This window comes from Contarinia nasturtii, unplaced genomic scaffold (genome assembly GCF_009176525.2).
Source record: "Contarinia nasturtii isolate CC-2019 unplaced genomic scaffold, AAFC_CNas_1.1 Cnas_scaffold_1371, whole genome shotgun sequence".
NCBI classification, from domain to species: domain Eukaryota; kingdom Metazoa; phylum Arthropoda; class Insecta; order Diptera; family Cecidomyiidae; genus Contarinia; species Contarinia nasturtii.
This window is the reverse complement of record NW_022198708.1, coordinates 5,006,451-5,021,348: the sequence shown is the minus strand read 5'-3', so window position 1 is coordinate 5,021,348 and position 14,898 is coordinate 5,006,451. Positions and strand designations below refer to the sequence as shown.

Below are 14,898 nucleotides of genomic sequence, written 5' to 3'. Positions count from 1 at the left end.
TCGCTCTCTCGCACAATTTTATTTCGATTGGTCACATGGAAATGAGCGAGGAGACGTCAGACAGCAAATGCCGCGCACAAATACACACAATTATATAGCCGTCAAATTCATATTCTTACAATCAACTATGCTCTTATTTTCTATCTCTCTCAATTTTGTTGGTTCAGCGTGACAGCAGCACATTTTATTTTGATTCGATTCATTTTATGTCATTTTATGCGCGATAGTCTATTAATCAGGAACAAGATGAAAACAAAATTGAGACTCTGTAGTTTAATCGGTTTCAAAATGTGATTAAAACATATCAGTCAAAACCACACCAATACACACGAACGCACTTAACCAACGAACTCATTCTGACATACACGACCGTGTTAGGGTGGCACGTATTTGACAAATGCACAAACATATACAAAATGTCGAAATTCATGGAATTTATTCGATTTTTCGGTTTCCATTACCCTTTTTTCGCGAAATTATTTTGACTAGAAGAAAGTATGGGCACTTTTTTTTAAATTTTCCAAAGGTAAATTTCGCGATTCAATCAAAGTTTGCTATTTGACTTCGATTCCATTCGATTCCGAGGAAATTCAATTCAAAGGCACTTTGATTTCAAAGCAATTGACACACAAAATAAAATCGATTTTAAAACCCCACAAAATCGATATTATTTGAAAAACTAAAATTTAGATGTTGCACATTTGCCATTTCTGTCATTCAGTTAAACGATGTGAGTGTGTCACCCTAAAATCTATGCATGCTCTCACATCAACACATACAATGTTCAATTCCACACAAATAACAATAGTCAAAAAGCACATTTATGTGTCGACTTCGAATTCAATGTCGTGAATTTCGAGCGAAAGCGAGAGAGAGAGAAAAAAAGAAGAGAAAGAGCAAACAAATAAGAATATGTATATCACATTGAAGACGCAAACGACACACACCGAACACGACATTTTTTTTGACGTAAATTCTCGCGACAAACTGAGAAAAACATACGAAACGAGTAAAATAAATAACACACAAATGTCGTTCGATACAAATAATTGTTGGTGTTTGTTGTTTTAAATGAATTTACAAATTGGGCGATTTGGTGTGCAAAGTGGAGTATTGGTTGGAAAATAGGAAATTAATCGGAAATTAAAAGCGTGTGGTGTGTGCTCTTTTTTAAGAAAAAAAAAAGAATAATATATTTGTTTGTGTGTGTAATGGAAAAAGAATTGCAAAATGCATTCATATCTATAGCACACAGGATCGACACACCAGCTGAAATCAATTTAGAGAATTAGTGAGACCAACACACATCAAATCAAACACAGATTATGTGAATGACAAAAGCAGAAAAATCACACAAAATAAAACGTGAAATTAAAAACAGACAAACAAACAGCCCGATAGACAACAATATATAATCATAAAATTAGGTGAGTGGATGTGAACAGATGTCGTGTGTGATTACAAATTTTCGTAAGGTCAACATTGGGAAATTTCAATAGTGATTCGTCCGTTGAAGACCATTCCAAAAATTCCATTGGATACGGCTATGGCCATTTCATTTGGGGCTTATTTGTGATGGACAGTGTCTAAACAAAACACAGATACCACCGAATGAAAACAAATCGCAACCATTTCTCAATCGATCGAATTAACAGCAAAGCACATAAACAGAGCGAGAGAAAGAGAGAGAGAGCGAAATACCAAATGTGATTTTTATTTGCTATCAATTATAGCATTGGTGATAATTTTGTTGATTATTTGTGAAACACCGTGGTTCGAGAGCATATCGGGTGACCTGATAGACAAAGACAGAACAATACACATAGAACGAAATAAAAATAGCGAGACAGACAGAGACAGAGACAGAATAAGAGAGATTTAGCGGGCGCGCGCCAAACGGAATTTCGAATGATGCGATTAAAAGCTATGAATTGCACCTTGTTGTATGTGTGTGAGTGAGTGTATGTATATGTGTTGCTGTCAAAATACTTTGGCGCACTTCTCGTGTTCACTTCCGATCGCATCAAAACAAATTTATAAAAAGCCGTCGAACCAAGGCAGAGAGATAGACAGCGCCAATTTATCGCTGCATTTAGAATCTCATGTCAATGATTCAATCCTTGTGAAATGCATTCATTTCTCTCTCTCACACACACACACACACTCTCACTTTCTCGCTGTGTGTTTTTTTTTTGATCATCGTTGTCATTGTTTTTATTCTCTTTTTTTTCATTGCCCAAATATACGAAACAAAAAACTGCACATTTTAATGTGCTATGCTTGCTTTGTTATTATTTTGGTGCTTTAAAATTGTCAATCGGTTCTAATATTCAAAAAAAAAAAATAATAATGTTGTTTTCTATTTCTTTTTCGCACAATCTATGGCATGGATGACATTCGGCGTTTTAGAGAGACATTTACAACGGAACATTGGAGCATAAGAGAATAAGAGACGGAGCGAGCGCACGTCACCAAGGCGAAAAAGAGTAATACAATACACAGCTGAACGAGTCGTCTATCGTTCAGTGAGACTGACGCACATGAGAATCATTTTAGAACGCAAGTGACGTTCAACGTGACAACAGCACATATTCTGTGTGGTGGAAAAGCAACAGTGTGGGAAAAGTGTGCGAATGAAATTGTGTGTTGTTTTTCATTTTCAACAACAATCTTATTTAAACTTTTTTTTTATTCCTTCGGCTCTGACGATTGCTTCATTCAACTTTATACATGTGAAGCCACTTTTTTGAGAGAGAGAAATAATCACACACGACCAAAGGCGAAAGAAAAACACAAGCACACAAAGCGAAGAAGAAATGAAAAACACTCATGAAGAATTAAATAAAAACGGATCTGAAAATAGATATTCTTTACGCCAATTTAAATAAAAACAAAATTGAATCGAAAGAAGAATAAGAGAAGAAATGTACACTGTGATTCTAAAAGTAAATTGTGTGTGATAAGAAAAAAAAAACAAATAAAAGTGTGAAAAATTCTTTTTTGTAAAAAAACTCGAAAGGACTTTCACGACAAATTCAAAATATCCAAACAAAACGAAAAAGAAAAAAAAAATCCAGTGATCGATTCCCGGTGTTTAAATGTGCAAAGGAAACGGTTTACATAATTTTTGCGGCAGATCGAGCGAATTGTGAACGACGTTGCATGTGAATGTGCAACAAACGAATTTCGACAAATGTGAAAACAGTAGCAAGAAAAAGTTCTAGATTTTAGAGAAAGAAGAAAAAAACTAAGCTTAATTGTTGTTGTTTTTTTAAAGTTTGACAAGCAGTGTGTACCAAAGAGCCAACGTTTTTCTTGGCGTTTGCAATATATCATAATAATAATTTCGAATTTTTTTATCGGCAACATTTTTTGTTTGGATGCCTAAACACAAATCAATGGTCGGTGTATTCTTTTTCGCGATTCGACGACATGCATTATCGATTTATCGTCGTGTGTTGAGAGAGTGAATGAGAAGAAACGAAACAAAACGAAACATAGAAGAAATTTAATTTTTATTTTTCAAAAGAACCAACAACAAAAACAATAATTTGAACAATACAATGTTGAAACTGCGGCCAAACAAAACAACAACATCGACAACAAACATGAGCATACCGATGGTTGGCCTGTTACGACACGTTAGCTCATTTCTGTACCAGTTGTTTATCATCGTTTCTGTAACACTAATACCATGCACATTGAACGTACGACATGGTGCATTCGCGTGTGCATCTGCCGTTTCGACAACTTCTTCTTCATCGTCAACTTCACCAGCGACGTCGTCGTCGTCGTCAACAACATCGTCATCGTCGGCAGCAGCGACAGCAGCAGCAGTAGCAGCTGAAAATAATTATGAATTACAAGCAACACACTTAACTATCGATTCTTCGATAATGATGACGGTCGATAATAATAATGATTTGTCACAATTAACGTTCGAGCCAAATTTTTTGCATTTCGATGAATTGTCGGTGGGTGAAACGGCAAATAAAGTGGTCACAATATTCAATCGTCATGTAAATCGTAGCGTGTATCTTGGTTCAATATCTGGTTCGGTGGGTGATTTTTATAGTTCATTTTTCGAAGAAAATCTTGTGCCACCAATGGGCAATACAACATTTAACGTTGTCTTTTTGCCACGACAACAAGCCATCATTCAAGCGCATCTCATCATTCACACATCATTTGGTGTACTAAATTATGAAGTAAAAGGTAAAGGTGTTGAATGTCCGTATCGTTTAAGTCCATTGGTTGGTTTAAAAGCACCATTGAATGCAACACTTATGCCAGAAATTTATATGTACAATCCATACAATACGCCATTACAAATTGTCGAAGTCTATTCAAGCGGTGGACAATTTCAATTAGAATTGCCAACAAACGATGTTGATGATTCGAATGATGCGATCAGTGCCGGCACCGCCAATACACCAAACACAGAACGATCACAAACATTATGGGAAATACCGCCACATTGTTCGAAACCAGTAATTCGTGTACGATTTACAGCAACACACAGCGGCAACTCGACCGCATATATTCGCATAAAAGTGTCAGCGAGAAAAAATGCGGCACTTGAAAAGGCTGTCATTGTATTACCAATTGAAGTCGAAATATTCAAAGAGCATGGCATTTATGCGAGCATACCGTTTTTAAATTTTGGCCTTAGCGGAACAAATGATCGACCGAAAAGTGTGACATTTCGTTTATTAAATTCGGGCATCGAATTGTACGATGTGATCGGATATTCGGTGGAAGCTGACGATAATGTACGGAATGGCATCACATTGGAAATGAATACGAGAGAGACAACCAATGAAACATATCAAACAATGACAGCAACTGTGGATTGGTCCCGAATATCGGCCGAACAATTTTTTCGCGGTAATATTTTGATTCAAACACGTGGAAAAAATGCAAATGTAGATGCACAAGCGGCAACAATGAAATTATCACGATTTCAATATCGAATACCATTTGTCGGTGGTATTTTACGCGGTTCAATACAGTACAATGAGTCATTAACACGATTTCATCAGTCCAGCACCAGAAGCAGCAGCAGCAGTAGCAATAGTAATAACATACATTCGGCGTCAGCATCGTTATCGTTACCATCGTCGCCGTCGTCGTCGTCGAATGATAAAACCAATGTAGTTCGTGATTTTCGCATAAAAAATAACTTTGACGTTGCATTGGCCATAACAAATTTAACAATGTCACCCGATACGCTCATCTATTTTCGTGCCGATAATTTCAAATCAAAATTATTGGCGCCCGGTGAAGAGTCGACTATTTTTCAAATTGTACAACAACCAGCAGCTGCACATCATTCAGTTACACGTTCATTTCATTTGCATACAAATGTCAGCGTCTATGACATTGAATTGTTCAGTTTTAATGGTTTACTTAAACGTTTGCTACCAATTACCGAACAAACAACCGCCGACATTATCAACGATATGACGAATCTGAGCGATGATGATGGTGACGGTGAGTCTGCAATCGGTTTCGATGAGAAGACCATCAATTTTGGCATTTTACCCTTATCAACACAATCACAAATAATGTTAGCGCTTGTTAATCATAATCCAATTCCAATAAATATTCACAATTGGAAAGGTACGATATCGAGTGCAGCACATATTGGCATCACGGTTCCCGGTTGCAGCAAACTCACCATGAAAGGTTTGAAATTTTGTAACATTGTCAAACCCGGCGAATGGATTGTTTTCCAAATCGGTGTCACATCCAACACTGTCGGTACATTCGATGGAAAATTCACCGTTCAAACACCATTCGAAGTAATCAGTACGCCGATAAAATTCAGCACCGATATGGGCATTCTTAAATTTACCACACACATGATCGATACCGAACATTGTTTTCCGGTAAGTAAAAAAACCACATTTCTCCTATTTAAGCGATATAAACTATTTAAGCTTACGAATTTCGAAAAACGGAAAAAATAGAACAAAAATCTAAATATGATTGAGTCTAACAACAAAAACCACATACATCGTACGACCGAGATGTGACTGATAATATCATTATGCCTCCGAAAGCAACAAAAATCAAAGTGATCGCTTTTTTTAAAGCTCAATATATAACCATATCTAATTACACTTAACTACTCCTAACATTCGCCACACACAAAAACAATTGAGCCCATGTGAAGGAGAGAATTTGAGACAAAATGAAAACAACAAAAAATCAAATTGAAATTTTGCTGCAAATCGTCGAGGAGAACGAGATCAAGAGAAAACGGCATCTCTTATCAATGCCATTCAATTAATGTTGTCAAAGCAACAAATTCTATTGTATGATTTAAAACTAGCATTCGAATATTCATCGTTTCGTGTCTTTCTTGCTCTCGTGCTCGCTCTCTCGGTTACTCATTCCCTCTTTCCATCTCTCTTTCTCTAGCCTCTTCAATTTATCTCGCAACATTTGATACAGCGGCAAAATGTAGCGGGATTGTCATTTGTCACTTAAAGTGATCTCGGTATGAAATTTACGTACGTGAATGGGAAAAAGATGCCTTGTGTGACACCGAAACCACAAATTTGATTATCACAAATTGCGGTTATCTCGCTCTGTTGTGTCGACCGCTCTTTCTCAAGCGATTTTCAATATGCGAAATGTACAGAGCAATGAGAGAAGAAAAAAAAACAATGTGGTATTTGAACTTTGTTAAAAATATGTTCGCTTGAGAGTGCGACAGCTATTTTTATTTTCATGATAAATGTGTAAATGTGCTTTAAAAATGTGTACAAATTGTACATACTAAAATCTATTTAATTATCAAAATAAGAGCGTATAATATTTATTGTGACTTCAATATTGAATATTCGTATTTTCAATTGTGTGACATTGTTGGTGCGGTGCTTTAAACTCCACATATTAATAAATTCAATTTGGTATGGGAAATTCTTTTATCCCTTTATCTCTATCTTTTTCTATCTCCCTGCAGAATCGCGACTTTCTATCGCCAAAAACTCAATTTCAATCAATTGATTTATATAATTAGAACGAATGCTATTTTTCGATAAATATGCAATGAATTTGGGCCTGAGTTTGCAAGTGTATTTCGAAATCGTTTTCAATTCGCACGTCGCCACTTTCACAACGACTGATCTCTCTCTATATATCACTCTCTCTCTCTTCTATATGTATATACGCATAGTATATAGACATTTGATGATTTTCTCGACTCTTTGAATAATAAAGGATAGAAAGCAAACACTCTTTGAAAAATCATCGGGTACAATCAATAGGTTTGTATTTTCATTACATCGATTTGCTTTCGTATGAATTGATGACACACAGACACACAACCCTTTGATTTATTTTTGTCGCTTTATGCAATAATATAATCATCAAAGCCATCTTCAATGGAATTTATTGTGTTTGAAGTACTGGCACATAATCCTTCACTCACTTCCCTTTCTAACTATCTCTCTCTCTCTCTCTCTCTCTCTCTCTCTCTCTCTCTCCCCATCTCTCCTCTCACACTCAATAATATTCATAAAACTGATTATCGAAATGAAATGCTATTAATTTTCAGTTATTTTTTACACATAATTATAGATCCTTTCATGGAATAAAAAAACCCCATCCAAATAAATATATGGAATCGAAATTATGGCCAAACTAAATTGTTGCATGACGTGTATATTTCTAAATGAATAAACATGTTGTTTATTTCCATATCTACCATCGTCATAGATATCACACTCACTCGCTCTCTCTCTCACACACACAAACACCTCGCCAAACACACAACATCCAGGAGTTTTTATGGACAATATATCTATATATGGAATAGTAGTTAATATATGCACGACCTCAAACTAATATTAAAATTAATTTATTACGTTCGAAAATTGCATCGATTTTCCCTTTAAAAAAATGAACAAAATCACGTAGCATGGATGAGGCATGCCAATGGAATAAAATATTAAAATCGATTTCATTCGAATCACGAACGTGGCCAATTTCTCATTGCCTTTTCATCACTAATGTCATGATTAATTTTGTTGGTCCAATTGATATGGGTATATCTCAAAATTTTACATAAATTTACTCTTTCATAAGTGCATATCCGATGCTTTGTATCATTATTTCCAAACTATAAAAGTATGCAATGCGTACGTGCTGTTTACAATATCACTTAAGTGTGTATGGATCACTTTATAAATAAATTTGTTATCACACGTCCAAAAATGTAAACAAACACTTGTACCGAAAATTGTAAAACAACACAACTGCTTTGGATAAACTAGTCGAAAACTATCTCTGGCTATATTTCATTTTCAAATTGTACAACGACATTTGCCAGATGGACATGTCACTTCTTCTTCTTCTTCTTCTTCTTCTTCTTCAGACGTAAATTTCATTATTCGTCCCATGAATCATTTACTCGAACAAAAAACATTGTTGTCCGGAAATGGGAACAAAGAATGTAACGAAAAAATTTCTATTGACCTTCGGGTAGAATAGCAATAAACAATAATAAAATCAAACTTGATTGTTGACTTTTCGATAATTATTATGACCATAATTTTGTGTTGCTAATGATGTTCTCCGTGCCCTCTGTCCCTTTGCCGCATGAATCTCTTCGGTATTTGTCAAAATCGGAAATGAATCATCCTTTATTTCCATCGAAGGGATTTTGTGAGGAACTAATTGAGATAGAGAGACAGAGATATGTGTGTATGTGTTGCTTTTTTATAGCCGATATAAAATATGTATAACGGTTGATTCATTTGTCGCTAATGGTCATGTGGCACTCAATCATTTTTCATCGTGCGTGCACAAATATGTTTTATATATATTTTAATTCACATTAGGGAAATCGATATAATTGAAACTTGTACCTATCAATGTACGCTCATTTATTATTCAATTTTAACACAACAAATTGTTGTTTCCATCAAATTTCGGGAAAATAGATTTATGTCATTTCAATTCAATTGAAGGCAGTTTCTCTCATTCCCATGTGATTTTTCGCCGCTTATAAATTATTATATGAAACTTATGGTAATAATGAACATGAAAAATATAGTTTCTCCTCCATTTAGTGATTTGAGTCATTTTGGGAAATTGTTGAAAAAAATTGAAAAAATATTGACATAAAATCAGTTAACGGTAAAAAGGACAATTTCGGTCAATTTTTCGTTTCAAACATTCAATTTGAAAATCAGTATGACACAGAAATAAATGTATAATGATCATTTAGGGTTTTCAATAGAACATTCAAATAGAAGAAATTTAAAGATCTGATTATTTGAATCGAACACATTTCGAACATTTTTAATATAAATTTGTATTAATATGGACGCGTTTTCAGGTCATGAATATGGGCCATTTTTTAAATGCCAAATTTGGGTATTTTGATGATTTAGTAATGGCTCATAGATTCAAAGCAGCCCGGATGCAATTCCATAGTTTCCATATTTTTCAAACTATCCCTTCGGTGTCAATGAGTCCGAGGCATCAATAACAAATATCAATAGAGATATATAGACAAATCTTGGCCTGACTAAATGTTTGAACTAATACTTCTTCAAAACATGAAACATATGAAACGTATGAAACATGAATCGGTTTCAAGAAGTAACCATGAATTAAATTTTGAACTATTTTCGTCAGCAAAACAATAAAAAATCTTTTTCTGTAAATTACAAATGATTAATTTTCTCTTTTTTTGACTTCCCAATATAGTATAGTATCATGTCCCATACGTTTCATTGACATTTTTTTCTGTTTTTGTTTTGTAAACAGGGTGGCGTATGTAAGGTAAATTTAACGGCATATTCAACATTCACACGATCGATGCACATAAAAACGATTCATGTGAATAATATATGTTTGGATAATGTGTCATCGAAGATAGACAACAGTGCCTCAATGATGGAGCTAAAAGACATGGATGGATATGATGAATGTCATGCGACAAATGTATCTCGTGTGGATAATAGTGGCCATAAAAATGATGTCAACGACGATATTGATCCATTGTCCGTGCAACGATCACCGTATGTAATTTATGAAGATGGTGAAAAACCGGTGATACTAGCGCAAAGCGAATCATTTATTGATCAATTAAAAGTGGCGATACCACGAATCTGTGATGATCGTTGTGCATTGGATGTCACACAAATGGAAGAAACAGTCGAAACAAATCGGCAACGCATTTTATTACTAAAAAAGCAATTAGATCGATTTCATGCCCTGTCCGCCAAATTTCAAAAGCTAACATTTCACGTGCAAACCAATCATATCAAGCGTTACGATTTTAATGGTAGCATTGATATTGCATGGCCAAAATTGATAAAGACACCAATTGAATTTGCAATTTCACAAGTTGGACACGAGCTCATTAAAACCATTGACATTTTTAATCCATTCGATGCACCGCTACAAATTCATTATTATTTACACGATGGCAAAAAATTTGGCGTTGATGATATTGTACAACAATTACCGCCCGATATTATTGACATTTCAACAAATAAACAAATCACCGAGGATCATGTATTCACCCTGGATACCTTCGGAAATCAATTCAAATCCGATATTGTTGTGATACCGGCAAAAACATATCATAGAATCACGGTAAAATTTATGTCGGAAAATGCGGGCAGCTATGGAACCATCTTATGGATACGGAACAATGTTACAGTACTGGAAGCGACATGGATCACCGCAAAATCGGTGGTGCCACAATTTAAATTTGGCAATCGAAAGCCCGGCTCAAAAACACCGTTACTCTTTGAATTGACCGATAAACATTTGCGCGACTGTAATCATCCGAATATAAATATGCGATCGGTTACAGCAAAACGAACATTTACCGCAAAGAATAGCGGTGAAGTACCAATTTATATGCATGGTCTTCGCATCGATGATTTACCATGCGAAGGTTATGGTTATCGTATATTGGAATGTATGCCATTCGAATTGCCACCGAATGGTTCGAAAAAAATTGAAATTTCATTTACGCCCGATTTTACATTGGCCATGGTTAAGAAAACGTTGTACTTAGAAACATCGTTAAATTATTCCGTCAATTATACATTGCACAGCATAATTGCGCCGTTATCGCTGGGCGTGTGCAGCAAAGCATTGGCACGTCCCGAATGGGAATCAATGATGAAAAATGTGACAGCCGTTGTATTAGCCGTATCATTTGTGTGCGTTTTATTTGCTGCCTACTTAGATTCAATGAAAGTACTTAAAGTGCATGTCGAAAATATATCAAAAGCAAAAGGATCACTGCAACCGGCATTGGATTTACGGCAAATTAGTTTAAAAACCTTATTTTTCGATGATGTGACAAAGGGTGGCGGAACCGTTTCTTCGGTCAACACGGCTACACCTTCGAATAGCACTGGAGGTGCAAATTCATCAGCAAAACAATCACCGTCAACACCATTGTCATGCAATTCGAAAACAAATGGCAGCATTTGCAAAAAGAAAATGACCGAGAAAAAACGAACATCATGTCCATCGAGTTCGGCATCGACCGAAGTAATAACACCGAAAAAATCCTACATTACCGAAATTGCAAAGAAATTTACACCGAAAAAATCGGACACCAAACCAAAAATGGAACAATCGAAAGCGAAATGTTCATCGCCACCATTGTTACCGCCATCACAACAACAAACAACACCGACGACGACAACAGATAAAAAGGAAAAACGCTCAAAGGATGAATACCCCCCAAATGCAAACTATGAAGAAGAGGAAACATCATCGACAACAACAGAGAGCTCAAGCCATTCAGACGATAAATCACCAAATGGTAAAACAAAATTGAAAAAATCAACACAATCAAAAGATCTCTCAGCCACACTGCCACCACCGATCAAAGATAAAACCAAAAGCGTTGTCAAAAAATCGAAAAGTCTACCGTTACCTTATGACTCACGTCGAATGTTACCGTGTCATTATGATATGCCATTATCCACAATAATGGACCACAATCATGATGAATTGAATGTTGACCAACAGCATCAACACGATTCATTTGAATTGATCAATGCCAATTGCAATAATGACGATGACGACGATGATGATGATGGTGGTGGTGGTGCAAATTCAACATTAAGTACACCGCCCAGCAAATCGAATCCAATGAAACTATTAAATGGTAAAACGCCAGGACGCGAACGCATCAAAACCAATGAGAATAATACACAAATGCCATATCGAAAAACATCGGATACCGATTGTCCGACATTTAAGAGTTCGACATTTAGTTCGGCATTTGAATTTGCATCACCGTGTGGTAGTCATCCATTGCTTGATTTAGTTGAAAAAAGTAACCTGTATGAACAGCCAGATGGTAAATATAAATTGGGTTACAGTGCATCATCGTCATCATCATCGTCGGCCGTTTCTTTATCGTCCGTTGTTAAAACACAAACCGCAAATAAAACAAATGGAAAAAATGAGAAAAGTAAACAAACGACAACCAAATCAAAACATGAGGCTAAATCGAAAGAACGGAAGAATGCTAAGAAACATACGTCAAATGGTGGCGCTGGCAGTGGCAATGGCACTGATGGCATATTCTCTAGCAAATCATCATTTGAATATCAAACATCGGATAGCAAAGTATCGTCGCCGGATTTGGGACCAATTGGAACAAGAAAATCGCCATCATCAACGCCAATCCAAAATTGGGAATCAATACATTCAATTCAAAGTCCAATTCCACAAAGTAACGGCAATTCACTGAACACTTTGGCTGGCACATCGAATAGCTTTTTTAGTGGCATTTATCCACAAACATCAACCTATCAACGTAATGACAATGTCCTGAACGGTGTACTAAATCAACATCAATTGAATTCGTCCGAACAACTTCAACAATTGCGTCAACAGCAACAGCAACAACAACAAAATGCCGATTTGCTGCGATATTTGAATGGCATGTACGGTGGCAGCAGTAATTTGGAACAGCACAAACCAAATCTATGGGATCCAAACATACTTTATAGATTATTGCAACGTCAACAACAACAACAGCAACATCAACAGGTACATTTTTATTGTCTCAATTATTATATGATGACATAAGCATTTATTTATTTTAAACGTTTATTGCATCTTCATTGCAGCAATTGGCTCAACAGAGATTGCAAAGTGTTTACTCATCGTCACCAAATAGCCTATGGAATTCGAGCACTTTATTTGATTCGACGCCATCAACATCATCCGCATATTGGTCATCCAATCCAGCGGCCGTATCAAGTACACATGAAATTCGACCGCCACCCGGCTTTGGGCACACAACCACACGTGATCCACGGACATTGGCTGCACAAAATGAGCTCCTCCTTCGAAACTATCAACAACAATTAGTAATTATTCCACACATTATGCACACTCAGAAAATTGTCCGCTCTGCCCACCTGAACTTCAATTTATAATATTTATTCTTTCTTATATTTATCTACCTTGTTTAGCTACAAAAACAGCTACAGGTGCAACAACAACAACAACAACAACAGCAACAGCAGCAGCAGCAGCAACAACAACAACAACAACAACAAAATCAAACCGCCCAAAGCGATTTGCAGTACGATCGAATGTTAAATTCCCTCAGGCCATCAGATAATTGGAACAGTATTTGGTCATCGGATAATAGTTGGAATAACCAGAACAACAGTGATCAAAACAAAAAAGCAAAATGATGACTCTCGTTCATTCACATAAACATTTCAAAATCGATCATTTCTCTTCTTTTTTTTAAACTTCATTTTTATGTTTAAACCGCCTTCATTTATTATCGTTTTATTGTCTTCTGCAATTTTTTTTTACCCAATTGATTTGAAGACTTCCCCAAAAAAATCGAAACACATTTTCGTTTCATATGAAGTAAGAAATGAAAACAATTTAAATTTTCAATTTGAACAAAAGTTATAAATACCAAAGCACATGAAAAATAATCTTAATAGCAATCATTCATACCAAACCACAACAACACTGAACTGATCGATTTGAAAGAAAACAGAAATTGTTTACTCAAAATAATATTTGCCGTAGCTATGATAAGCACTTCATTCAAACCAGTTTTTATTCCCATATTTTGCGTTTATTTGTGATCACTTTTGTTTTTTTTCACCGTAATTAATGCATTTCTGTTAAAATTCATGCTTATCGCAATTTTGAGAGCTTCAACCATATTTACCGTTTTGAAACAACAACACAGAGTGTTCAAGACTAAATAACATTTGAAACCAAACACATTAAGTATTCGGATGATGAATTAAAAAAAAAAAATAACAACAACATTTAAATTCACTTGTAATGAAATAAGACTTTCAAGAAAAGGACTTGCGAATTATGGTCAAATAAAGTCGACTGAAAACAAAAAATGATTTGTATTTGTGTCTCTTAAAAAAAAGAAAATGCTTTTATTTGGCTCTCTTTTAGGAATAAATTATTTGGAACATGTTTATATTCAACATTTCGGGAAGCTCAAAACCAATTGGCGCACAAGGTATTGTTTTGTTTTTTTCGTTGAAAATTCAGCTTTATTAAGTTGACTTTAGCTAAATGACATTCACAGTTATCATAATGAGCAATTTGCTTGTATCATAGCAAAAAACCTCTTTTAGCTCGATACTCTTCCAAATTCAATTTTTTTCAATCTTAGCTGATGAGATATATTCGCTTACCGTGATAAAGGTGGTCAGTACCAAAGGTTTCAAATGGAGTAATTTTGTTCCAAACTGATTTTCGCAGAAAGTTTTTTCTTTTAAATAAACCCTGAAAAATGTTATAAATACATATGTTTGAAATTACCTTGATTCCGTGACAACAACGAAATGATCTCATCCACCAGGAATGTACAATTGTACACAATCAAATCAAACCGAA

General features: G+C 35.4%; 1 protein-coding gene across 1 annotated transcript; it reads left to right on the top strand.

Annotated features, from left to right (window-relative positions):
* The first annotated feature begins 913 nt into the window (after positions 1–913).
* LOC116345590 (transmembrane protein 131 homolog) lies at positions 914–14,387 on the top strand. Its single transcript, XM_031775036.1, has 5 exons — positions 914–1,427; positions 2,410–5,891; positions 9,787–13,053; positions 13,134–13,376; positions 13,482–14,387. The coding sequence occupies exons 2-5, from the start codon at positions 3,564–3,566 to the stop codon at positions 13,707–13,709; spliced, it is 6,066 nt and encodes a 2,021-aa protein (XP_031630896.1). The 5' UTR covers positions 914–1,427; positions 2,410–3,563; the 3' UTR covers positions 13,710–14,387.
* Positions 14,388–14,898: the final 511 nt, after the last annotated feature.